The 26,415-nt window shown below is 42.0% G+C and overlaps 1 protein-coding gene across 1 annotated transcript in view; it reads left to right on the top strand.

Moving 5' to 3' along the window:
* The window catches only part of TDRD7 (tudor domain containing 7), a 105,133-nt gene that overhangs the window by 1,014 nt on the left and 77,704 nt on the right, over positions 1-26,415 (top strand). Inside the window, exons 2-7 of the mRNA XM_073664565.1 lie at positions 5,771-5,988; positions 7,973-8,114; positions 8,201-8,354; positions 13,078-13,163; positions 17,220-17,428; positions 19,066-19,637. Coding sequence (XP_073520666.1) covers positions 5,776-5,988; positions 7,973-8,114; positions 8,201-8,354; positions 13,078-13,163; positions 17,220-17,428; positions 19,066-19,637 — 1,376 coding nt within the window. The 5' untranslated portion in view covers positions 5,771-5,775. The remainder of the gene's footprint in view (positions 1-5,770; positions 5,989-7,972; positions 8,115-8,200; positions 8,355-13,077; positions 13,164-17,219; positions 17,429-19,065; positions 19,638-26,415) is intronic.

Here is a 26,415-nt window from a genome sequence, read left to right as displayed (position 1 = left end):
ACCCCAAAGACATACTGACGGGGCTCACACGCTAAATCCCCGAATAGGGACAGTGATGAAGGTGCTGTATAAGTAAGCATAATAAATAAAAATCAGTGTCGACCCATTGAAGGGCCTTGCCACATGACTTGGAATGGGAATGTGACAACACTCTTTAAAAGGTCGATATTGAGTTTTAGGATTGCTGCCCCCAATAGATGGTACTAGTAGTTCCAGTCTTCATCTCTTAACGTGCTTAATTTTTGTCCCAGGGGAACATAACATGGCCTAGAAGTCTCCCTAGAACGACACTGCTCTCCACAAGGAGACTTTACCCCCGCCAACACTATACATGGCTTTTAGGAACACAATGATGGGATTATCTATCATCATTTGTCCTTTTAGTAGTGCTCTACTAATAGATCAGGAATTAGAGGGGTTATCAACAACTGGACAACCCCTGATTCATTGGTATAGCAAGTTGAAAAAAAAAAACTTCACAGCTCTCGCTGATTGTCTGCAGCATTTACATATCATCTGAGCTTTCTGTTTTAGACAAAATGTGACTGCTGCAGCACTAATGTGACACCCCTGCCACAAGCTGTTGCCTTTGTCAATGGGCTGAGTTCAGAGACGCAGTGTTGGTTTCAGAGGGGTGTATGTAAGTATATATAATATGAATAGTTTTAGAACTCCATTGATTCCATGGGATTGCATACAAAATGCAAATATAAATCACTATGAACACACTGACAGACTGGTGCAGAATATTAATTTTCCTCTCCAACACCTAGCCATTCTTTCTATGGGCTTTAGCTCACAACACTCCCACAGAACAGCTGTTTTCAGCTCTAATGGCATCCAGATGTGTTCAGTGAGCTGAGTCCAAATAGCACAGCTCTCTTTAGTGTGTAGTGGCTGCAGCAGAGACCTGCAGATCAGATCCTGTTCATTTGAGTAGATGTTGAACTGCAGCTCAACATCAACAGCCGTTGCACACTAATCAGAGCTGTGCTGTTCCTAGATCTGAAAACGGCTGTGTGTGGGGGTGTCTGACCCCCACTCATCTGACATTTATTTAAAGAGCTATCCTAAGGATAGGTAATATCATAAGGCCCTTTAACCTGAGGTTTTCCAGGCTGGTGAAACTTTTGTTGACTTAAATAAGAAATGTAATGTAGTAAAGAAATGCAACAAGATTCTTAAAACAAAGGCTATATTCACATGCAGTGTTCTTGCTGCATTTTTTTTTTTCTATAGCCAAAACTTGCTCTCTTGGCAGTAAATATGTGCTTTCAAAACACTAATTTTTCAGCATTTTCCCTGTGTTTTCGGGTGTGGATTACATTCATGTTTTTATCTACAGTACATCTTTAATAAAGTTAGTTTTATTCACTCAAAATACAGATGCATTTTATTTTGCAGTGTGTTTTTTTTTTTTTTTTTTTTTTCATTGCTTTTTTGGGTGGAAAAAACACTAAAAGATGAGGCATGCTGCAGTTCTCAAATTCAGTCATGAGGAAAAAAAAAAAAAAGTGTGTGCATGAGGTTTCTGAAATCTCATGCCTTTTGCTGGTACTATTAAAAAGCTGCGTTTAATTTGCATAAAAAAAACACTGCACAAATGCTGCATGTGAATATAGCCTACGATGAAATAAACCAGAAACCTAACACTTAAGTTAGTCCTTGAGGGAGGCTGAAACCGGGATGAGTCTTCAATTTGACCCCCAAGAAATAACTAACATCCAAAGCCTTTCATATATTTGTATTCCCCAACCCCCTGATCTTTCATGCTCGTCCCCTGATGTCACGAACAGGCCTTGGTCTGGGGTAACTGCATTTTGTGACCTGTTTTGTGATGTCCTCACAACCTCTTGTAGAGCTTCAAATACCCCTGTGGCAGAGGCAGTCCAGCCCTAATGTTTCCAAATGAACTCTATTCTTTACCAGCATAAACACACAGCATTAATAACAAATCATCATCAGTGGAAATAGAAAGCTAAACCTAGATAAAATATGTCCACTACAATTTATTACCGTAATTTTTCGGATTATAAGACACACTTTTTTTTTTTTTTTTTTTTTCTTCCCCCAGAAAGATTTGGGGAAGGTATGTTACCTGGGGGCAGTGGTGGTGGAGCGGGATCACAGGAGCCAGGATCTCTGATTCAGGAGATCGGCGGCTGGAGGAGTGGGGCAATGCTGTGGGCCCCGTCATCTCAGAAGATGTCTGTGCCAGTGAGCGGAGGTCCCCTCTCCCATACATATCCCTGCGGTGGGCTTCGGAAAAATGGCCTCTGGAGGTGGCGCAAGCGCAGATTGAGATCTAGTCTCCAGAGATCTCAATCTGCGCATGCTCTGCTTCCAGCGGCCATTTTCCCGAAGCCCACCGCAATGATATGTACGAGAGGGGAGACATCCGTTGACATATTCTGAGACCTTTTCAGTGAGCCGTCATAAGCGCATACAGATGAATATAAATAAGTAAATTGTAAAGATGCTTGGTTTTAAAAACACTCTGCAATTGTACCCATTTACGTTAAAGGGGTTTTCCCATGAACAAAAGTTAATTTCAATCAATAGATCTTGGAATGATAACTTCCTCAATTTGATGTACTTAAATAAAATGTTCCTGTGCTGAGATAATCTTGCCCCTGTTATATGCTCTGTAATGGTTGTTTCTGACCATTAAGGAACGTGGTCTGATCATGCCACATCTCCTCGGTTGGGGAGGAGAAGGTATACATGCATTACAGCTGATTATTTCTTCGAAGTAAAACATTGTTTAAAAACAGGCAGGGAAATGTTTTACCTCACAGAATCAGCTGTGACCCCCTGCTGTAATGTCTGTATACTCTTTTGGTTCCTCCTCTGCCCAGGAGATGTGGTATGATCAGACCATGTTCCTGTATGATCAGACACAGCCATTACACAGTACACAGCAGGGACATTTTATTTAAAGACATCCAATTGTGGAAGTTATTATTTCAAGATCTATTGATTAAAATTAACTTTCGTTCGTGGGACAACCCCTTTAACATCTGTAAGATACACTTGAATGGAACAGTTGCAGAAATATTTAAAATACCGCTGCTGCTTGTCGGCATTCCCACGTCCTGCTGAAAATTAACTTGAAGTTGGTAGTTTACCCAGATTTTGTTAGAAACTGCCTATTTTTTGTCTTTATGAAATAAAACCCTAATAAAATGCAACTATTTGCTGCAATTGCAATAGCAGTTCCAACCCATTGACAAGTGTGGTCCGACTTTTGGAAGAAAATAGCCATATTTTTCTTCTCTTGATCTTTAACCCCTAAGTACTATATGGCATACATTTATGGTAAAGCCCGCCATACTCATGAGATGGCTGTCAGCCGAATAGTGCTCTGGTGGATCGTTTGTACAACAGCCATCTTGGCAGGCTCTCTCATACATGGGAGCTCTTGTTCTTCCAAGATCAAATTAATCAGCAGTCAAAAATTGTACATGTCTGATGATAATCTACCCTGTTAATAAACTGGGGCTCCCATAGACATTAAAATGTTGGCTGAACTCATCGATATGGTTTTGCAAACATTTAGTTTTTGTGTATGGGGGCCTTCAGTGTAGTCAGAATTATTTTAAATCAAGGCCATCCCTTGCTTCCACCAGGTAAATGGAGCATTTTGGATATTCTTTAAAGCGCACCTGTCAGCAGGATTGTGCTCGGTAAACTACATACACTGTCAGGTGGGTGACATTACACTGATTAATATGATACCTTGGTTGATGAAATCCATCCGTGGTTCTTGTTGAATCTTTACTTTCAGTTTGGAGATAATGATTTGCTTGTGCTGGGGGGGCTCTATCTGGTGCTCTGCTTACATATTCATCTGTATGCTCTTATGACCGCTCACTGTGTCTTCACTGACCTGCCTCCTATTTTACATCATGCATCTAGCAGTGTGGGGCTAGGCCGCTCCGAAGCACGAGCATATAGTTATCTCCAAACTGAAAGTAAAGATTACCCAAGAACCACGGATGGATTTCGTCAACCAAGATATCATATTAATCAGTGTAATGTCGCCCACCTGACAGTGTATGTAGTTTACTGAGCACAATCCTGTTGACAGGTGCCCTTTAAAGGCTTTGTCTCATCATTTTAAATGGGTAAAATTATAAAGCGCTTGTAAAAACAACTTTGCAATTATTAACCCCTTCACGACATATGACATTTACGTCATATGTCATGTCCCTGACTTTGAAGCAGTTTCGCACGCCGAGCCTGCATCTTTCCCGACAGATGATGATGGCTGACTTAATCAGCCATCATGTGCCTTTGACAGCTCCTCTATGCCTTCCGAACTCCAAATTAATACGATTTGTTTTACGAGCGCTTGGGAAATCAATAGAGCACAGCCAGGAATGGTGTACTAGAAAAGACTTTCTGCTTTATTAACACATATGGCACTTTTTAAATAAATAGACTAAGGAATAGTTCTCTCTGACCTATGAACCAATAGTAACCTTAGGGGAGTGAATAGAAATGTGAAACCTCACTGCCCATCAGTATTACTTGATCACCATTACACAGAAGTTACAAGACAAGATGGATACCACATACTCAAAATGTTTTCTCTCACACCACCAAGAACAACATCTGCAAGGAGTTTGTATGTTCTCCCCATGTTTGTGTGGGTTTCCTCCGGGTTCTCTGGTTTCTTCCCGCATTCCAAAGACCTACTGATAGGGAATCTAGATTGTGAGCCCAATGGGACAGTGATGTTAATGTCTGTAAAGCGCTGTGGAATTAATGGTGCTATTTAAGGCTGTGTGCCCACTATGCGTTTAAGCGTTTCCACTGCGGCAATTCTGCTGCAGAAACTCTTAAAAAATGCTTGGTAGAAGGCCTGCCATGTTCCCCAATGATAATCCGCATGTGCTGTGCACATGCTGAGGATATTTCCGCTGCGGATTATCATTGCGGAAAAAAACGCAGCACTACCAATTATTTTGCGGAATCGTGGTGTTTTCGCCGTCATTGACTTGCATTGGAACGCATGTCATCTGTATCCCTGGATCTGTACATGCAGATTCCATGAGTTTCAATGTGCGGATGGTACCCGAGTTTGGAGAAGAGGAGACTCTCCTCCGGACCTGGGTACCGTAGAACCTGTAAAAAAAAAAAAAAAAAAAAAAAAAAAAAAAAATTATACTTGCCTTCTGATGGCCCCCGGTGTCCTTGTCTCGGCTTGCCGGCAGCTCGCGGTAGATTTAAAGGACCTGCGCTGACGTCATTTAGTCATGTGGCTGGTCAAGCGACTGCTGGTTGCATGGCTTTATAGAGTGTGACCAAGTTGTCAAGCACTTTTCCAAGTGATGCTAAAATCGCTAGGAAAGCGCTTGACAACCCGCATGCGAAATCGCATGTGCAAAATGCTCCATTTCCGCATGTCCCTGGCAGGAAAAATGCATGCACAATCCGCATGCGTTTTTTCTGCCAGGGAGATGCAGAAACGCTCAGGAAAAATAAATTAACCCATTTAACTTGTATGTCTGGTACATGCCAGTCCAGGTCTATAATGTAATGTGAACAAGCCCTTACGTTGGTTACATCACTCTTCCTTCCACTCTTGGGCACCAGACTATGGAACTGTTTTTAAAGTTCTAAGAAATCTTTATTTAAAACAAACAAAAAAAAACCCGCAGGTCTATGTAGGAGCTATAAGCACAAAGCTGTAGTGAATTATTGAAACTTGTTCCTGTATTTGTGGACTGCTTATCTTATTGTTTTTTTTTTGTTTTATCTTTAGCAAAAATGTTTGAGCCTGAGAGAGCGCTTGTTGGCAATATGGTTCGGGCGGTCCTGCAGTCCAACAAAAATGGTGTAGCCCTTCATCGTTTACAAAGCGAATATAAAGCTCTTACCGGAGAATGGATTCCTTTCAGGGAAATGGGTTTTTGCGCACTTGATACATACCTGAAAAGCATTCCAACTGTTGTAAGGATGGATATCGGCCGAGTTGGCGAGGTAATATGCATTATTATTGTGCTGTTTTACACTGCATCTCATATTCAGTGAGTAATTTAAAAAAAAAAAAAAAAAATCTTAGTCTCAGATATAAATAATTCTACTAGCTATTGAACACGGGTGGCGAGCATTTTTATTGGTATATGGTCTCCCATGCTGGTATGTGCAGTCCCCACCACCATCCTATCCTGGTATGCGTGGCACCCCTCATCCCTTTCACACTGTACACACATGCAAAAAAAATAAACAGTTATACTCGCCTTTCTTCTGTGCTCCAGCGCTGCTGTGTCCTGTTCTGCCGAAGGCCGGGGAGGAGTGCGGCGCCGGACAGAGCAAATGTGTTTTCCGTAAAATGGCGCCAGATAGTGCTATGCGCATGCGCCGATCCGACGCCTCACTCCTGCCCCGGTCTCCGGCGAAGAGAGGTGACGCTCCTCCCGCTCAGGTAAGTATGGTGCCGGAGATCTTGGTATGTGTTCAGTGTCTACGCATACCGTGATTTCCGGCGCCATACACTCCTCTTACCTGTAACGGCTGGATGGGGTCCTCTGTCTGGAGCCAGACTGCGTGTCTCGCATGCGCAGTCTATAGAGGCTTCAGACAGACTCGCATCCTTGGATATATTATAAAATATATATATATTTTTTTCCCCAATAAACCCTCCTAACTTTGTGATTTAGTGCAAGTATGTCAAAACACTTACTGATCTGTCTTTTATGGTTTCCTGCGCCTCTTCGGTCCAATTCCGGCTCACTTGACCTGAAAACAGGCTAATTGGCTCACACAAGGGTTTGTGTTGAACAGAAATTCCTTTCTCAATGTAAGTCTATGGAGCTATTTTTGGTTCTGGTAGACTTTTATATTAGAAAGGAAGCACTGCCCCACACTGTGTGCCAGAAAAGGATCCATTTGGTCTTGGTAACCTGGAAAGACTGCATTTGGTAAGTGTTTTATTACACTTGCACCACATCACATACTTAATTAGGAGGGTTAGGGAAAATAGATTAACCTTCCAAAAAACTGAAAATTAAAGAAGTCTGTCTCAAAGGACAAAGAGAGAAAACATTTTTATTTTTTCTCCTTTTTCCCTGGGTAGAGTGCTGTGTCTCTGATGCCACCTCCGGTCTCTGGTTAGTCTGGCTGTAGGCTGAGGCGATGTCAATCAGGGAGCTCAGCAGCTTGTGCCATCTACATTGGCAGAGGTGCTGAGCTCAGCGATTGGCTGCAGCACTGTCGACGTGCTGTCACTGCTGCAGACTAAACAATCACCAAGCAGTGCTGGAGACTTAGCGCTGGACCCAGGGAGGGTAAGTACAGTGCAGTTTGCTTGTTTTTACCACACACTGAGCTGGAAGGCAAAAGTTCCCTGAAAGTAAAACAATCTACATTCCCAATCACTATGGAGTGTGGGAGGAACTCGGAGGAAACATGAAACATGGGAAGAACATACAAACTCCTTGCAGATGTTGTCCTTGGTGAGATTTGAATCCAGGACCCCAGCGCTGCAAGGCTACAGTGCTAACCACTGAGACCCGTCCTGCCTAAGTAGATTTACTCTTTAAGGCCACGACCCCACTATCAATATTCGGTCAGTATTTTTTCTCAGGAGTGGGAGCCAAAACCAGGTGAGGAACAGTAAAGGTATAATAGAAACAAGTCACCAATTCTGTATTTATCACCCACTCCTGGTTTGAACTCCCACTCCTGAGGAAAAATACTGATAGTGGGGCCGTAGCCTAAGAGGTTTTCTTCCTACTCCATGGACAATGTTTGCTGTAGCGGCTTCTTTTCTTCCATGTCAGCTGCTTTGTCAATTGGCCCGTTCTGATAGTGATTGCAGCTATGGAGTGACAGATTCCCTTTAAACATTTTTCTTGTCCTTCTCTTAGGCACAATATTGCCTTTTTATGACAGTGGATTTCAGTTGGTAAATATGAAGGGAACTACATGACTTAATTTTATGTATTTTTATTTTAATTTCCAGATAATTTGTCATGCTGTTGTGTGCAAGGAAACTGCCCAGATGGCAGAGCTTGTGGCTCGCCAGAGAACGTCCAAGAAGAAGTCTGGTGGACAAGTAAACTGCCAGATGAGATTGAAACATTCTGCCCCGATAACACACATAGGTAAATCACCTTTGTAACGCTTTGTAGGCCATTCTGGCTTTACTCTGCAGCTTCTTCCAGCATTTATACCATCTATTTTGTTTTAGGAAAGCCTAAAGCAATGCTTAGAAAACCAGACTTTGCACCACAAGAAGACAGGGTTACAAGAAAACCCATGTCGTTGGCTATGAGAGGAAAGTGTTATGGATCCGTACCTATTCGGGAGGTTCCGGAGCAGAGGAGCCCAACTGTTGCCAGCAGGTGAGAACATATAAACTAAATCAATAGTCCATGAATGGCTCGATTTCTTTAAACAGCTGACAAGTGAAATGAAAACTATATTCTCTTAGGACGATTACACTACGCATATGGTTTCATATATTAGGGTATGTGCACATGTGGTTTTTCTGCCTCGGAAACACTGCAAAAACACTTGCCAATCGGTCTGCCAGCTATTGCAATGGTAATCCTGATGTGCTGTGCATTTGTCCGTTGCCGAAAAAAACGCAGCATGTCCATTCTTTGCGCTTTTCCGCTGTGAATTTGCGCCTATTGACTTGAATTGAACCGCAGCAGATCCGCAGGTATAATGTCTATACCTGCGGATTTACTGCGTTTTAATTAAAGCAAGTGGGCGTGAATCCGCGGCGGAAACGCGCTGCGGGTGATACCCAGACCGGCAGAGGAGGACGACTACTCTCATCCATCCGCTGATAACAGCGAGAATGGCGCGGCTGGGGGGAGCAGTAGTCCCCTTTAGCCGACCCTGCGAGTGTGCAGTAAAAACAAAACAAAAAAAACAACCCACTATACTCACCTGTCCGGCGATGTCTTCAGGTTGTCGGGACACTGCTGGGAGGGTGCGCGCTTGCTCCCAGCAGTGTACTACGCTGCCAGGACCTGTGGTCACATGAGCAATCAGCTCATCGCTCATATGACCTTAACCTGGGAACGTTCTGAAGAATGTTCCCACCAGTACCAGTGGGGAGCTCACTGGGGCTGATCAGTTGGTGAACCACAGTGACCTCACTCCAGCAGCAAGGTACACTGATAGGAGTGTAAAATCACTCCTCTCAGTATACATTGCTGTCTTCTACAGCAGTGACATCAGTGATTGCTGGTGTCACTGCTGTAGAAGCGACCCGGATCGCCGAGGGACAATCGTGGACTGCGTCGTGACGGCAGACTCGTGAGGGATATGGTTAATTGTTACTCCTTTTTTTTTTTTTTTTTTTTTTTTTTTTTTTTTTTTTTTTTAGTATCTATATATCTATCTCAAAGGCTTCGGGGACTGACAGTGCAATAAAAATTTTTTTTAAAACCATGTGTTTTTTATTTCAGTTTTTTATTCTGGCCGTGTATTTATTGAAAAGGCAGCGATAACATTAATTCGCAGTTAGTAATGGGGGCATCTTATAGACACCCTCTATTACTAACCTGGGCTTCACTTCAGTCGCCAATACAAGGCTGACATGAACCCCCAACCCCATTACCCCACTCGCCACTGCTACAGGGCCATGGGAAGAGCGGAGGCTAAGCGCCAGATTTGGCGCATCTCATGGATGTGCCATTTCTGGGACTGCTGAGGGATATTAATAGCCACGCAGGGGGCTAGTATTTATGGCTCCTTCCCTGGCTATTAATATCGGCCTGCAGCTGTCTGTTTAGCCTTTTCTGGTTAGATTTTATAGGGGGACCCCACATCAACTTTTTTCTGAGGTCCCCCTGTAATCTAGCCAGTAAAGGCTAAACAAACACCTGTAGGCTGATATTATTAGCCAGAGAACATTGTTGGCTAATGGCCCCTTCCCCGGCTACTAATATCAGTCCCCAACGGTCGGCTTTCCCTCTGCTGATTCTAAAAAATGATGCAGGAACCCATGCCTTTTTTTTTTTTTTTTTTTTTTTTTTTTACAATGTAGGCTCTGTGCTTACTATCCGGACGTAGCAGCGCTTTGGACGCATATTTTTTGCTGAGTCCGAAACGTTACATCCTATTGAACGTAGGTAAATCCACATGCGTTCACTGAACAATGCGTATTTACCGCGTTCAATACATTCTAGTGGTCAAATTTCTGTTGCGGAGGCTAGCGACTCCGCAAGAGAATTTGACACGCTGCGGTCCTGGAAGACGTGGGGCATGTCAGTGTCCGTGGGTGATCCGCAGCCTCTGATGCATGCATAGTGGATATGAAATTTCTAGAGATCCCATCCACTATGCTGTAACATCTGGATGCTGTGGGTTTGACGCTGTATAAACACGCAGTGTCAAACCTGCAGCGGCTCCTGACCGTGGCCACGTACCCAAACTCGCCCGCAGCGTGTCAATTTCTGTAGCGGAAACACTAGTTCCCACTGCATATTTTGACCGATTTTGAAGTATCAATATGTACCGACAACAAGTGTGTGACATTAGAACACTGCGTTTTAGACGCAGCAAAAAAAAAAAAAAGTTTCCAAAGCGCTGCGGAGTGCTGTTCGTGGGGACGTAGCAGCTAGCGAAACAGCTGTGAGCTGTTAATAATGGCCAGGGACCATGTTTACCTAATGGCACCTTCCTAGGCTAAAAAATAGCAACTCACAGCTGCTCCAGAAATTACATGAATGCAAATACTAATGAAGATTGGGTAAATGGGATTGGCTGACACCTAGCTCTTTTGTTTGGTGATGACAAGGTGTCAATCAGACCCTTTCCTCACCAAACCTAATTAAAGTAAAGAGTTAAACACACAGACACAGAGTAAACACTTTATTTGACATACAACAGACATTCTTTAATCATTTAAATTAACCAATATACTCACCCAGTTCTAATGATAATCCAAGGGTTTTATCAAGGTCCTATCAAGTAACTTTAGCTCCAAAAAGCATTCATTGATGTACAAAAAACGCGTCACAATTGCGGCAAAACCGTGCGGTTTTCCTCGAAGGAGATGCAGAAATGCTCAGGAAATTTTTGCTTCAAATCCTGAACGTACGCACACAGCCTTAAACAGCATTTCAACAGTCCAGTTCTTGAGTTTGATGTGATGGAAAGCTGAAAAATAGGAATGTGATGCATGCCGTGGTATCTCAGATTCTTTGAAATTGTAATGGCTAGATTTCCACAGGGTAGAAGAGAAGGCAAGTCAGCGGAGAAAGTGGGATGCTGTAGGCAAGCTTCTTCTGGGATACCAGGGCTGTGGGGTAAAACATAAGCATTTAGGAAAGTTCTGAAATGTTCTATTCCTGGATATTCTAAGGATCTCGGTTTTCAGTTGAGATGAATGTGTGCTGCACTTTATGTACATGCTCAGGAGTGAGTGCTGTGGAGTTGGGAGTCAGGGAAATATCTGAGTCGGTGGTTTCTTACTGACTCTACAGCTCTGTAGGAAACCTTGGGAACTTACACATTGTCCCCTTATGCCAGTGACCACTATGAACAGGATAATGCACCTTGCCACAATGTGAAAGATGCTCAGGAATAGGTTAAAGGGGTTGTCTACTACTGGACAATCCCTTGTAAAATAAATAACACATACTTGCTCCTCGGACTAGCAGCACCGACATCGCTGGAATGGCATCTCTCTATGCTCTCTTCTGACAAGTGTGAAGGCTGCAGCTGATCAGTGACCGCTATTTCACTGCATTGCTTATGACACAGCACTGACCGCTGGTTTGGTGCTGGTTCGGGAAGCAAGTGGGTTTATTTTATGCAGGGCACTTTAGCCTTTACGTAGGGATTGTGAAACCCTTTAAGAAAGGTAGCAAAGTGTTCATGGTGATGACTTGGCCTCTAAATTACCCACATTTCAATCTGACCTAGCATCAATGGGATGTGCTGAAGTAACGAGCATCACTAATGGAAGCCCGACCTCAGAATTTAAAGGGGTTGTCCGATACCATTCAAGTGAAAAGCGAGACAAAGTTTAGTACTCAGCAGCCACTAAGTAATGTACAGGGCTGCTTTTCTCAGCCTAGTCATCACTTAGTTTTGTGTTGCTGCTTGAGCAGTTTTGAGTTGATTGGGGGATCACATAAGTGCGACCTCCACAATTTTTACGTTTTAATGTCTAATTCTTTTAGTCACTTTCTGACACTCGGAGCATATGCTGTGCTCAGCGACCAGAAGTAAACCGTGTACGGAGCTGAACAGCACAACTCCGTCGTCTGGTTTAGTGGCCACTGCTGGGTACTGCAGATCTGTTCCCATTTGTTTGAAATTGCAGTACCTGCAGTACCTGGCAGTGGCCACTAAGCCATGTGGTGCAGCTGCTGTCATGCAGCCAACGCTGAGAACATCTGACCTGTGGGAGGTGCTGGACTCCCTCTGACCTGATGTTGATTACCTATCGTCAATTTAGTTGTAGTGGAAAAAACCTTTAAATCTTTTATTGGGATGCTAATATGGTCAGTTTGCTTTAAGTTTATAGTTTCAGTGCCACCTCCTCCTCCCACGTCTTGATATGTGATGTTAATGTTTTTAATCGTGGCGTTTGAAGGAATTTTGTCAAATAAAACCCATTTTCTGAGTGGTTTTGTGCCATCCTGTATCCAGTCAGTTAAACAATCCATGGGTGCTTCAGTAGCAGTTTTGTTAATGCGTGGTTCGCAGACTCCTTTCTCTTTTAGCTGATGCTTGCCTAACTAGAGACTGGTTTGGCATGCACATTTGCTTAAGTCATCTGTTTTTCTGACTTTGTTTGTCACATTCAATAGCAGCGATGACTATCATGTGCTTTTATTGTTGATATGTGTCGTAATCCCTGTGGAGAAATTTGTGGCTATCTGTTACTTATCATTGAAAGTAGATGAATACAAACGGATTTCACGTCGGGTCTCTCACAAAGAGAGGGTTAGCTTTTATTGGGTCTACAGAACATAGCTACTGACATGCAGATCTTTCTTTGATAGTTTGTCTGACTTCAGGCATTTAGTTTATATAGTGTAAGCAGAACAATTGAATGTAAGATTTGATTTTTTTCAACTTTTCTGCTCTGCACAGGCCCGAAAAGAAAGTCAGTCTTCCACCCCGATTCCAGAAAGAAGTCAACCAATATACAGTGCAGCACCCTGTCACAGATTCTAATGGTAGGAAAACTGCAATCTGCCCTTTTTAAATCTTGTATTTGTATATAGTCAGAAAAACGTTAGTAGTTTTGCAGATACCTTATTTACCTTTAAAATCAAATGACAAATGCTAATCTGTCAGTAGGATCAGCCCTCCTAAGCAGTCTATATGGGCTTACAGGTCCTAGAAAGCTGACTAAAATGATACCTAGAGCTCTGTGATCTGATGTCTTATTCCAGAGAAATCCACGTTTTTCTTTCATGTGTATATGAACTGTTCCAGGCGATGGACCGTACACTGATCTGCAGAAGAATCTGCCTCCAAAGATTATATGAAGTAAAAGGCATATTAGGCCATGACCCTTTCTAAATCACAGCTGTTTTCAGTGAGTTCAGATCCCTTTCTGAACAAGGCACAGTGTCATAAATGAGTTATTCACTACTGGAAACCTGTTTTGAATGCCTCTAATCTACAGTTTAAAGATATAAAAAAAAAAAAAAACAAACACCCACATATTTACCTCCCGTATCTTTGCATCCGCACTGAGAGCTGTCTCCCCCCCCCCCCCCCAATGATTGTGACACAGACTGCATAAACAATGTCACAAAATCGTCAGGGGACACGGCACTCAGTGTTGACTGCTGCCACCAGGAGGAGTACACTGAGGGTACACCCACCTACAACTGGCAACAGGCTAAACCAGTTTCTTGGTGTCATGTAGAAGGCTCACAGATATGGATTCTGTTTCTTCCTAAGTATGTGTTCCTTCCCCCTGCTCACTGTTCTTTATTTACCCCATTTATTTTCTTTAGGTTTGGGAAAGAACACATGTAGTCAGAGTTGTATGACCCCACTGCTCTGTCTCCTGTACTGCAGGAAGAAGGAATGATGGTGAAAGAGCCATAATTTCTCCCCTCAGTCCGTGATGGCAGGACCTCTACACCTGTCCATGCGAATATCCAGTTTCATCAGGCTTTTGATTTGTTCCCAGAACTTCCTGAACAGTGAGGGTTGACGCATGAATCTTCTAGCAAGTCAGAATATTTGCCTTTGCAGTGTAGACGAATAGAACTCCCTCCCTAGACTGCACCTCTGGCTCTCGGGCCCTCTGCGGTGGTCTCCAGTATCCCTCTTACTGACGTGCAACAGGAAATCCTGCCGTACCTTTCCCAGCTTGCCATGACTTCACTTTTTCCCTGCTCTTCTGTGCTGCATGTGGCTTGCATGCAGACACCAGTTTGCGGCCTTGTCTGGAGCTCCAGCCCCCAATTTGCATTTTGGCCTATAGGAGCAACACTAGCTTTAATCCTGGGCTTTTCTCTAACCTCACCTGCTGATTTGCTGCTCCTCCTTAGGCTCTGTGTCAGCAGCTGTCTTTGCCCTGCAGAGCTGCTCAGACATCCGTGTTCCTAAGTACCTCTGCTGGTGCCACCTCCATCACTGATTCTTCCTGCCTACTTTGTTAGGCCTGCTAGTTCATACCCAAGACCAGACACCTGTTATTTGGACCCAGGCTCGGACCTCTCGGCGGGGGCTGTCATTAACCTTGCTTTGGTTAGCTTACCACACCTGACAGTTTTTTTTTTTTTGTTTGTTTTTTTTTTCTTCTTCACCATATCTGATTCAAAGGAAGAGCACCCATCCTTTCTTACCTGTTTTGCACGTACCTTTTGCAAGCCCAAATTCCATTCAGACCATCCTGATTTGATCTGTTCTGCCTGTGCATGCCCATCACCCCAGTTAAAGCCGCACAGGAGCTTTCCTTTTTGCAAGTGTACAGTGATTTTCCTCACTAGTAGTTTTTTTTTTTTTGTTGGTGTGTGAGCAAACCAGTTTCCCGGTCCCTGCTTACTGTTGTGGAGCGTCTACTTATTGCCACTGGTACTCTTGCCACTTCCCAGATTTAGTCAGAACCACAAGCTAAGACCCACTCTTGGCATGACAGATCTCACACGCAAAACAGGCTTACAAAGCTCTGTCTTTCTCTGGGGCCCCTTCTATATCATCCATTTTATGTACCATCTTCAACCCGTCCTCCCTCTCCTGACCCTCAGCCTTTTGAGAGGGGATGACTCCAAATCTGAATCGGAAATGGACATTGACCATGTCTCTAAAATAAGAAACTTTATTCAGGTTAATAACATTCAGAGATTCAAGAGAATAAAACATAACCTCAGAAACTTCAGTAACTTTATAGAGTTTGACAAGGTCCCGACCAGGGAATGGAAACACCCAGAGGGGCATATTCAAAAGCCCAAACATTTGGACATCTTAGGCTATGTGCCCACGATCCGGACGTAGCAGTGCTTTGGACGCAGCCTATTTTTACTTAGTCCAAAATGCTGCGTTTTATTGAATGCATTTAAATCCACATGTGGCTACTGAACCATGTGGATTTACCACATTCAATACATTCTAGTGGTCAAATTTCTGTTGCGGAGACTAGTGACTCTGCAAGAGAAATTGACATGCTGCCGTCCTGAAAGACGCACCGCATGTCAGTGTCTGCGGGTGATTCGCAAGTGCACAGGGACGCATAGTGGACATGGGATCTCTAGAAATCCCATCCACTATGCTGTAACATCTGGCCGCTGCGGGTTTGACGCTGCATAAATACGCAGCGTCAAACCCGCAGCATTTCCTGATTGTGGGCACATACCCTTATGTTCTTTTTCTGCTGATCTCTTTAAATGGTCCTCCATTCTTATGGTGTCTCACTTATCCAAATCCTCCACTTTACTATCCACATCTTATCTAAAGAATCCAACTGAAAAACATCAATTCCCTGGTGAAATTTGCTTTTAAGGCTTTGGGCTCTGCCGGATGCCCAGCTTTTGTAGCTACTTAAAGGGAACCGGTCACCAGAAAAAAACGCTATTAACCTGTAGATATGGGGTCAACCTCGAACTTAGCCGAAGGCTGTGGGGAGGAAATTAACTTTATTCTCTCCAGCAGCGTTCCCGTTTCAGTCACACGAGCGGAGCTGATTCTGTCATCGCACTGAATATACAGGCCTTAATGCAGAGCAAGTGTCACTCAGGGCTAGTGGTGACTGAAACCGCGCTCTTGGCCTTAACTGATAGCCAGCCTCAGGTTAGGGCCGGGGGCGCAGTTTCAGTCACGGTGGTGACACTCGCTTTGTATTGGGGTTGGCTGTCAGTCCTTATCAGGTACGCGGTTACCGCTGCTGCTTTGTATTCTCAGAGCGGTGACTGAAACCAGAACACTGCACGGGAGAATAGAGTTCATTTTCTCCTCGCAGGGTTTAGCTATGTGCAGGTGTCGGCCAGCATAATAACTCTATTAACCTGCAGGTTAACCCCATATGTGCAAGATAATTGTTGTTGTTGTTGTGTGTTTTTTTTTTTTTTTTTTTTTTTTTTTTTTTTTTATGCTTTCAGTTGTGAACATTATTTATTCCAAGATCTGTTGACTCCACTCTACTTTGGGACAACCCCTTTAAATCTTCCCACCGTTTCCCTTGCTCACCAAACTGATAAAGATCAAAGCAGAAGGAGTACCTGTGGTTCCTCGCTGGCCCAGACGCATATGAGGAACCCACTTTTTTCTGTTTAGTGTCCGCGTCCTGGTCACAGCAGTCAACACCCATGCTTTCTCCATACCCCAATAAATACTATGAGAAAAGAGATTTTTCAGTGACTATACAAAAAATCTTTCTGCCAAAAATCGTGCCAGAATTTGAGTATTTTAGCTTGATAAATCTCCACTGACCTAAGTCTATGAATCTCTTGTATACCTCAGATAACCGAACAAGTGTTTATCCAACAGCTATGTCTTCCAAATCCTGTGTAGATAGATACACAGGTTGGCCAACCATTCATACATGCATTTTTGATTGGAGGAGTGTAGTTGACTACTGCCAAACTTATCCCTTGGTATAGCACAAAAATCAGGGCATGAAATGTATACCTCCCACATTTTAATATCAGACGAGTCGGGAGGACTCCATAATCAGATAGTCCTGCTGCTGAAATGAGCAGCTTTGACTTCTTTCATATTAGTCTTTAATAAGATATCCGTGTTATGTAATGTAACTGTTTCATTGTCTGTTTTAGCAAACGAGATCCCTTCAGGCAAAGCTCCTCTGCTTGGCAATTTCCAGCCCAACCTGTCCATAATTCAGAGCAACCTGCGAGATCTGTTTAACAAACACAGCCACGGTATTCTTTTAGCCAAGCTGCCAAGTATATACAAGGAGACATTCAAGCAAGATCTTGGTGATGAAGTGTTAAAACAAGTTGTGAATTGGAGCCACTTATGTACGGTATGGAACACCTCTGTTTGCTATTCCTTCCAGCATCTTTTCTTTAGCCTTACTATGCAACGTTTATTAGTGTGACAAAGTGCCCACAATGCAGAAATGCTGCATATTTTTTCCGCATCTCCCTGGCAGGAAAAAAACGCATGTGGATTGTACATGCTTTTTCCTGCCAGGGACATGCGGATGTGAAGCGTTCTTCACTTGCATTTCCGCATGCAGGTTATCAAGCGCTTTTCCAAGCGATTTTTAGCATCACTTGGAAAGTGCTTGACAACTTGGTCACACTATATAAATCCATGCAAACGGCATGGATTTATATAATGTGACCAAGTAGTAGTTAAAGAGAAAAAAAAAAAAAAAAAAAGAATTAAAAATGGTAAACAAAGATTATACTTTCCTTCTGATGGCCCGCGGTCTTTTCTCCGCTACATCCGGTCTGTTGTATGGGTCGCGGTGGTGTGAAGGGACCTGCCATGACATCATTTAGTCATGTAACCGGTCACGCGACCGCTGACGTCGGCGGTCACGTGACCGGTCACATGACTAAATGACATCATGGCAGGTCCCTTCACACCACCGCGACCCATACAACAGACCGGACGCATCGCTGATGAGACCGGGGGGCTATCAGAAGGTAAAAAATAAAGATACTTATTTTAAATTCTTTTTTTTTAACAGGTTCTATGGTACCTGGGTCTGGAGGAGAGTCTCCTCTTCTCCAGACCCGGGTACCATCCGCACATTGAACCTTATGATATCCGAATGGGCACATGTGCTCATATGGATATTATGTGGTTCAATGCAAGTCAATGGCGGCAATTACACTGCTTGTCCACAAAATTAATGGACATGCTGCGTATTTTTCCCCAATGATAATCCGCAGCGGAAATTTCCACAGCATGTCCACAGCACATGTGGATTATCATTGGGGACCATGGGGCACGTATTACCAAGCGTGTTTAAGCGTCTTTGCTGCGGAAATTCCGCAGCAAAAACGCATAGTGGGCACGCAGCCTTACTTCTAGCTTCAGTTCTTCCTTATCTCTACGTCTCTTTAAACAAAGACATTCCTAAAACCTTCTTATCTGATCACAGGCTTCTTTTTGAGCGCAAAGTACATGGACAAAATACACATGCTAGCTCAAAACTCCATTCTTGTAAGCAGAAGATACACTTACAAAAATCAAGATGGAGTCAGGATAAATAAAATTACTCCTGCTCTCTTACCAGGATGGGGATGGGGATGCCATGCATACCAGGATGGGGGACATTACCCCTATAACGGTGTCAGCAGCAGACCCTCTCCCCCTCAACAGTACATCATGACCACATATTTTGCTAAAAAAAATTGTATCTTCCTCCTCTAAAACCTAAGTGCGTCTTATGGTTTTTTTTTTTTTTTTTTTCTTATAGTCCCAAAAATACGGTATGTCGGGGTGTGTGAAGGGGTGTAAAGGGCTTTTCAGTTGCTTGTAAATAAAGTTAGTTTCTTAGGACTTTGCTAAAATAATAATAATAAATATGGTATTAAATGCTGAACTGTATTAATTACACTTTTTTAGACACTTTGCTAGGTTAAAATTGGATTACTGAATGAATTTTTGTAGTGATGTCCTAATAAAAAGCTTGTGTTCTTTCAGGCACAGAAGCTCACTCACAGTGGCCATACAGAAGTTCTTTTATGTTCCCCCACAAAAAAGCCACAAATGCCTCAAAAGATTACCCAGCAGCATGATCAGGTGAAACCAAATCCTACCTATGGCCAGACAAAGCCACCCTCGCCCCCGAAACAAACTGCAAATCCTGTACCTCATTCTGAACTTAAGCAAAAGGTTTCTGAACTCTTGACCCACTATAGCAATGGTCTCTGGTTGCAGTCACTCCCCAAAGTCTTTGAGGACACTTACAAAATAAAATTTCCTTCTGATGCTCTTAAAATGGATGCACTTTCTGAAATATCTAGTGTGGATGTTATTTCCCAGAATCCATACAAAGCAATCCTTTACCCCAAAGTCCCACAAAGTGAAGGAGCAAATCTGAACCTTTTGGCCATGAATGAAGGGCAGAAGTGCAATGAGGAGCCATCTCAGATGAAACAGTCAGAAAAGGAAATGGGTCTATATTTGCTCCCTCCACCACTGGTTATTCCACCAGAAATCTCTCCCTCTGTTCTAGTTGTGGAATTGACTAACACAGAGGACGTTGTCATACGGTAAGTGCTCACTGTTGTCTATGTACCTACATTTAAAGCATGTGTTTACAGTGCCATGAGACCATATCTTTTCTATGTATGGAGTTGTAGGCATCACACAAACTTTAAATGTTAACTATCATTTCAGTTGACTTTTCAGAATAAGTTGTCTTATTCATGGGTGTATTTGAAGAATAACACCATTTCTGGCCCTTATATGACTTGTATTCTGGTGAAAAATCACTTGTTTTCTCCTCGGCAGGCTCTTTAACTTTCAGCTGTCTTTGAGCTAGTTGAAGAAGACAAACTGCTATGATGCCTTCTATACACACTGTTCACAGAGACATGGATTGATGCTTTTCTTTCCCTATGTAGCACACTGCCATAAACAGCAGCAGAATATTAGGCCTTATACAATGCTCACAGTGAATCAATCACTAAAATGAGAGAAATAATTTCCTACATACTGGAGCATGATCCACCCGTCTTTATCGCTGTGCAGAATGCTCCTCTCTATCCTCTATCCATACTCTTCAGTAGACAGCTGTCATATGATACATAAAGGGTTTGGCCACTGCTTTACAAGTCTTTCTTGTGAACGAACTGCCATAGATAAACACTTCACTAAATATCTATGCTCCCTGCCTGCACAGCACTCCCTGCCATCTGTAGGTATATTGCAGGGTATATTTATATAATATATATTTGTACACACGCTGTTCTGTACCCCATGTAATGATGTGTATATACACCCTGCTGTATATTGTCTGTAAATACATGCATATCTCATTCTTTCTCACCCCCGACCACCACCTCCCCCCAATCCATCCATCCATACATTCATCCTATTACTGTAGAAAATGATTAGTCAGAGAAGGGAAGCAGAAAAGCATAAAACATGAAACTTTGGCAGAAAAGGTATATGGGGCACTTTAAGGGCATTATCCTGAAGCATTAATGGCAGAAACAAGAACAGGGCAACTTCTTTAACCCCTTAATGACCGCCGATACGCCTTTTAACGGCAGTTGCAAAGGGGCCTTATTCCTCAGCTGCAATTTTTAAATGCGGCTTAGAGTAATAATGGTGTAGCACTGCCCCGTGGCCTAATTTCTGACGGGTGTCAGCTGCATGACAGTATTGGCCCTGGCCAGCTTTGAAGCCCATCAGGGCCGATTAACCCCTTAAGTATCGCTGTCGCGATTGAAAGCGGTATATAAGTGGTTACAAGGGATGTGGTTGCAAGACCCCCTTTGTAACCATTGGACCCTCTTGATGAGAATTGTTGCTCTCGATGGTTACCATGGTACACTGGGGTCTTGTGATGACCTCGGTACAGTGGCCTGTGAAATATTGACAGTCTCATGCACTGCAGTACACGAGTACTGCTGTGTATACGAGACCAGTGATCAAAGTGAAAATTATACAGTTATATGAAAAAGTTTGGGCACCCCTATTAATCTTAAGCTTAATGTTTTATAAAAATTGGTGTTTTTGCAACAGCTATTTCAGTTTGATATGTAATAACTGTTGGACACAGTAATGTTTCTGCCTTGAAATGAGGTTTATTGTACTAACAGAAAATGTGCAATCTGCATTCAAACAAAATTTGACAGGTGCATAAGTATGGGCACCTCACCAGAAAAGTAACATTAATATTTAGTAGATCCTCCTTTTGCAAAAATAACAGCCTCTAGTCGCTTCCTGAAGCTTTTAATGAGTTCCTGGATGAAGGTATTTTTGACCATTCCTCTTTACAAAACAATTCCAGTTCAGTTAAGTTTGATGGTCGCCGAGCATGGACAGCCCTCTTCAAATGATCCCACAGATGTTCAATGATATTCAGGTCTGGGGACTGGGATGGCCATTCCAGAACATTGTAATTGTTCCTCTGCATGAATGCCTGAGTAGATTTGGAGCGGTGTTTTGGATCATTGTCTTGCTGAAAGATCCATCCCCTGCGTATCTTCAACTTTGTCACTGATTCTTGAACATTATTGTTAAGAATCTGCTGATACTGAGTGGAATCCATGCGTCCCTCAACTTTAACAAGATTCCCGGTGCCAGCATTGGCCACACAGCCCCAAAGCATGATGGAACCTCCACCAAATTTTACTGTGGGTAGCAAGTGCTTTTCTTGGAATGCTGTGTTTTGCCGCCATGCATAATGCCTTTTTGTATGACCAAACAACTCAATCTTGGTTTCATCAGTCCACAGGACCTTCTTCCAAAAAGAAATTGGCTTCTCCAAATGTGCTTTTGCATACCTCAGCTGACTGTTTGTGGCGTGCTTGCAGAAACTGCTTCTTTCACATCACTCTCCCATACAGCTTCTCCTTGTGCAAAGTGCGTTATATAGTTGACCGATGCACAGTGACACCATCTGCAGCAAGTTGATGCTGCAGCTCTCTGGAGGTGGTCTGAGGATTGTCCTTGACTGATCTCACCATTCTTCTTCTCTGCCTTTCTGATGTTTTTCTTGGCCTGCCACTTCTGGCCTTAACAAGAACGGTCCCTGTGTTCTTCCAATTCCTTACTATGTTCCTCACAGTGGAAACTGACAGGTTAAATCTCTGAGACAGCTTTTTGTATCCTTCCCCTGAACAACTATGTTGAATAATCTTTGTTTTCAGATCATTTGACAGTTGTTTTGAGGAGCCCATGATGCCACTCTTCAGAGGAGATTCAAACAAGAGAACAACTTGCAAGTGGCCACTTTAAGTAGCTTTTTTCATGATTGCATACACCTGGCTATGAAGTTAAAAGCTCAATGGGGTTACAAAACCAAAAAAAGTGCTTTAGTAAGTCAGTGAAAAGTAGGTAGGAGTATTTAAAACAAGAAAATAAGGGTGCCCATACTTATGCACCTGTTAAATTTTGTTTGAATGCAGATTGCACATTTTCTGTTAGTACAATAAACCTCATTTCAAGGCAGAAACATTACTGTGTCCAACAGTTATTACATAGATCAAACTGAAATAGCTGTTGCAAAAACACCAATTTTTATAAAACATTAAGATTAATAGGGGTGCCCAAACTTTTTCATATAACTGTACATGTTCCACAGTAGGACTAAATGGGGGGAAAAAGATAAAATGTAAAAAGATTAAGAAAAAAAAACAACCAAAAACACAAGTGTACACAAATTACTAAAATCTGTTTCGCTACACAACGCAGCCTTTGTGATTTTTAAATACAAAAATTTGCAACAAAAACGTACACATAATTGGTATTGCCTCGTCCGGAACGAACCGCTCTATAAAACTGACACGTTATTGATTCCGTATGGCTAACACTGTAAAAAAATAAATAAAATAAAGTCACTTTTTGATCATATAACGGACTCCGTTACAGTTCTCAGACTGACGATGCAAAAAACAAATTCATTTTTATAAAATATATTTTTAGTGTGCAAAAAAATAGCAAAGCGCTTAAACCGCTTTTACCGCACTCTGAACGGCACAAAAAATAAAAACAATAACTGAATTTCTGTTTTTTGTTCACTGTCTGAAAAATCTGAATAAAAAGTGATCAAAAATTACTGTGCCTTTTTTAAAATGGAAATGGTACTAAAAAAATCTGTAACTTGTCCCGCAAACAATAAACCCTCATACAGCTCTGTTCGCCAAAAAATAAAGTTACAGCTCTGTTTCATCGCCATACAGAATATGGCGATGAAAAAACTACTCTATCGTTCGTTGGGATTTCCATGTAGACTCTCCAAAACCTCAATTCAGACAACCCCCCCCAGGTAATTACTCTGGAACGCTTCAACGGATTCCCCTGATTCTGAGATTGTTTTTTCGTGACATATTGTACTTCATGAAAGTGGTAAAATTTCTTCGATATCACTTGCGTTTATTTGTGAAAAAATCGGAAATTTGGTAAATTTTGCAAATTTTCAAATTTTGAATTTTCATGCCCTTAAATCTGAGAGATATGTCACACAAAATAGTTAATAAATAAATAACATTTCCCACATGTCTACTTTACATCAGCACAATTTTGGAACCAAAATATTTTTTTGTTAGGGAGCTATAAGGGTTAAAAGTTGACCAGCGATTTCTCATTTTTCCAACAAAATTTACAAACATTTTTTTAGGGACCACATCATATTTGAAGTCACTTTGATGGGTCTTTATGACAGAAAATACCCAAAAGGGACACCATTCTAAAAACTGCACCCCCTCAAGTTGCTCAAAACCACATTCAATAAGTTTATTAACCCTTCAGGTGCTTCACAGGAATTTTTGGAATGTGGAAGAAAAAAATGAACATTTAACTTTTTTCACAAAAATGTTACTTTAGACCCAATTTTTTTTATTTTAACAGAGGTAACAGGAAAAAATGGACCCCAAATTTTTTTGTTCAATTTCTCTTGAGCGTGCTGATACCCCATATGTGAAGGAAAACCACTGTTTGTGGGCGCACTGCAGGGTTCGGAAGGGAAGGAGCGCCATTAGACTTTTTGAATGTAAAATTTGTCTGAATAATTAGCAGACGCTATGTTGCGTTTGGAGAGCTTCTGATGTGCCTAAACAGTGGAAACCCCCCACAAGTGACACCATTTTGGAAACTAGACCCCTTAGGGAACTTATCTAGATGTGTGGTGAGCACCTTGCACCCCAAGGTGCTTCACAGAAATTTATAATATTGAGGCGTAAAAATAAAATTTTCACATTTTTCCCACAAAAAATGTTTTTCATTCCCTAATTTTGCATTATCATAAGGGTAACAGGATAAATTGCACCATGAAATTTGTTGTACAATTTCTTCTGAGTATGCCGATACCCCATATGTGGAGGAAAACCACTGCTTTGGTGTACGGCAGGGTTCGGAAGAGAAAGGAGCGCTATGTTGGCTGGGATAGGCAGCAGACACCATGTCACATTTGAAGAGTCGCTGACATGCCGAAACAGCAGAACCCCCCACAAGTGACCCCATTTTGTAAACTACACCTCTCAAGGAATTCATCTAGGGAAGTAGTGAGTATTTTTTCCATTTTTAAATTTATACCATTGGGCAGTGAAAAAAGCATAATTATATTTTTACCACAAAAAAAATGTTTTACCCTCAGATTTTACATTTTCACACAGGGCAATGGGTAAAAATGGTGCCGAAATGTGTCACACAATTTCTTCTAAAAGTGGCAATACCCCATATGTGGCTGTATCGTACCGCTCAGCCATACGGCGAGATCTGGGGGGGACGGAGAGCTATTTGACAATTGGAGAACAAATTATTGTAGAATTGGCATTTGGATTTGGGAGCACAAAATTTTTTGTATTTCTTTTGGGGGGCAAGGGCCATTTCTCTTTTCCAGAGCCTTTCTGCTACCAGTAACTTGGAAGTCCCTTATATTTTTAACAGATAACGGACCTGAGTGGGGACTAGCTTTTTTTGAGGACGGAGTTGAAGCTTTTATTGGGAACATTTTACATATTGTTTATCCGGTGCTCTATGCTGAGCACTTACATCGGGGTTTCCATCTAAATTTCCAAGTGATGTAATTCAGATGAAACCCCTGCGGGATCCATTCACTGTAATGAGGCAGCAGAGTTACTCTGGACTCCGTCTGGCCTCTGTTTAGCGGTGTCCTTTTTTTCAGAAGTGCACAAAACTGTGGCCAACCGCACTTTTATGCACGCCTAAAACAAATGACACCGTGGGATCCCAGGCTAGACGGCGTCCACAGTGGCCTATATCTGCCTCATTACAGGGAATCTTCCGTCATGGGTTCCGTCTGAATCACGTATTTCAGAGATTTACACGGAAACTCTGGTGTAAGTGCTCAGCGCAGAGCGCAGGATAAATGTGAGCAGAGCCTTACTGCGATCTTTGGGAGACTTGATAAACAAATCAGTAGCAGGTGAAGAATTGGTTTCATTTATTTTTTACGCCGTTCCTAGTGTGATATAACTGATTAGATTACTTTATTCTTCCGGTCGGTGCGATTACAGAGATACCAGATTTATATCGGGTTTTTATGACTGACAGCTGTCACACACTAAGACGCTTTTTTTTGCAAAATCTAGTTTTTGCATCGCCATATTTTGAGAGCTATAATTTTTCCATATTTCGGCCGACAGTCATGTGATGGCTTGTTTTTTGCGGGACGAGTTGACATTTTTATTGGTACCATTTTTGGGTACGTGACATTTTTTGATCGCTTTCTATTCCGTTTTTTGGGAGGTAAAATTAACAAAAACCAACAATTCAGGAATTGTTTTTTGAGGGTTTTTTTTATGCCGTTCTGCGTGTGGTAAAAGTGATCAGGCAGTGTTATTCTTCTGGTCAGTACGTTTACAGCGATACTACACTTACTGTATTTTTTTTTTATGTTTTGGTGCTTTTACACAACAATTTTATAGAAAAAAATATTTTTTTTGCATTGCTTTATTCTGAGCGCTATAACTTTTTTTTTTTTTTTTTTTTCGGCTGATGGAGCTGTATGGCGGCTTTTTTTTTTTTTTGCGGAACAAGATGACATTTTCAGCTGTACCATTTTTATTTCTATTTTGCTTTTTATTCGCATTTTTTTACACTTTTTGTTTGGCGATATGATGAAAAAGCATATTTTTTTGCTCCATTTTTTATTTTTATTACGGTGTGCACAGAAGGAGTTAATTAGTGTCAGTTTTATAGATCGGGTTGTTTCGGACGCGGCGATAGCAAATATGTGCACTTTTTTTTGTTTTGTAAAAATATACGGATTTATTGGTTTAATATTTTATTTATTTTTAACAGTTTAAATCATTTTTTTTACATTTTTACTTAGTCCCTGTATGGGACATTCATTTT

The sequence above is a fragment of the Phyllobates terribilis genome, unplaced genomic scaffold, assembly GCF_046119375.1.
Source record: "Phyllobates terribilis strain yellow unplaced genomic scaffold, ASM4611937v1 Scaffold_1__5_contigs__length_1240528914, whole genome shotgun sequence".
NCBI classification, from domain to species: domain Eukaryota; kingdom Metazoa; phylum Chordata; class Amphibia; order Anura; family Dendrobatidae; genus Phyllobates; species Phyllobates terribilis.
This window is presented reverse-complemented; position numbering and strand designations above follow the sequence as displayed.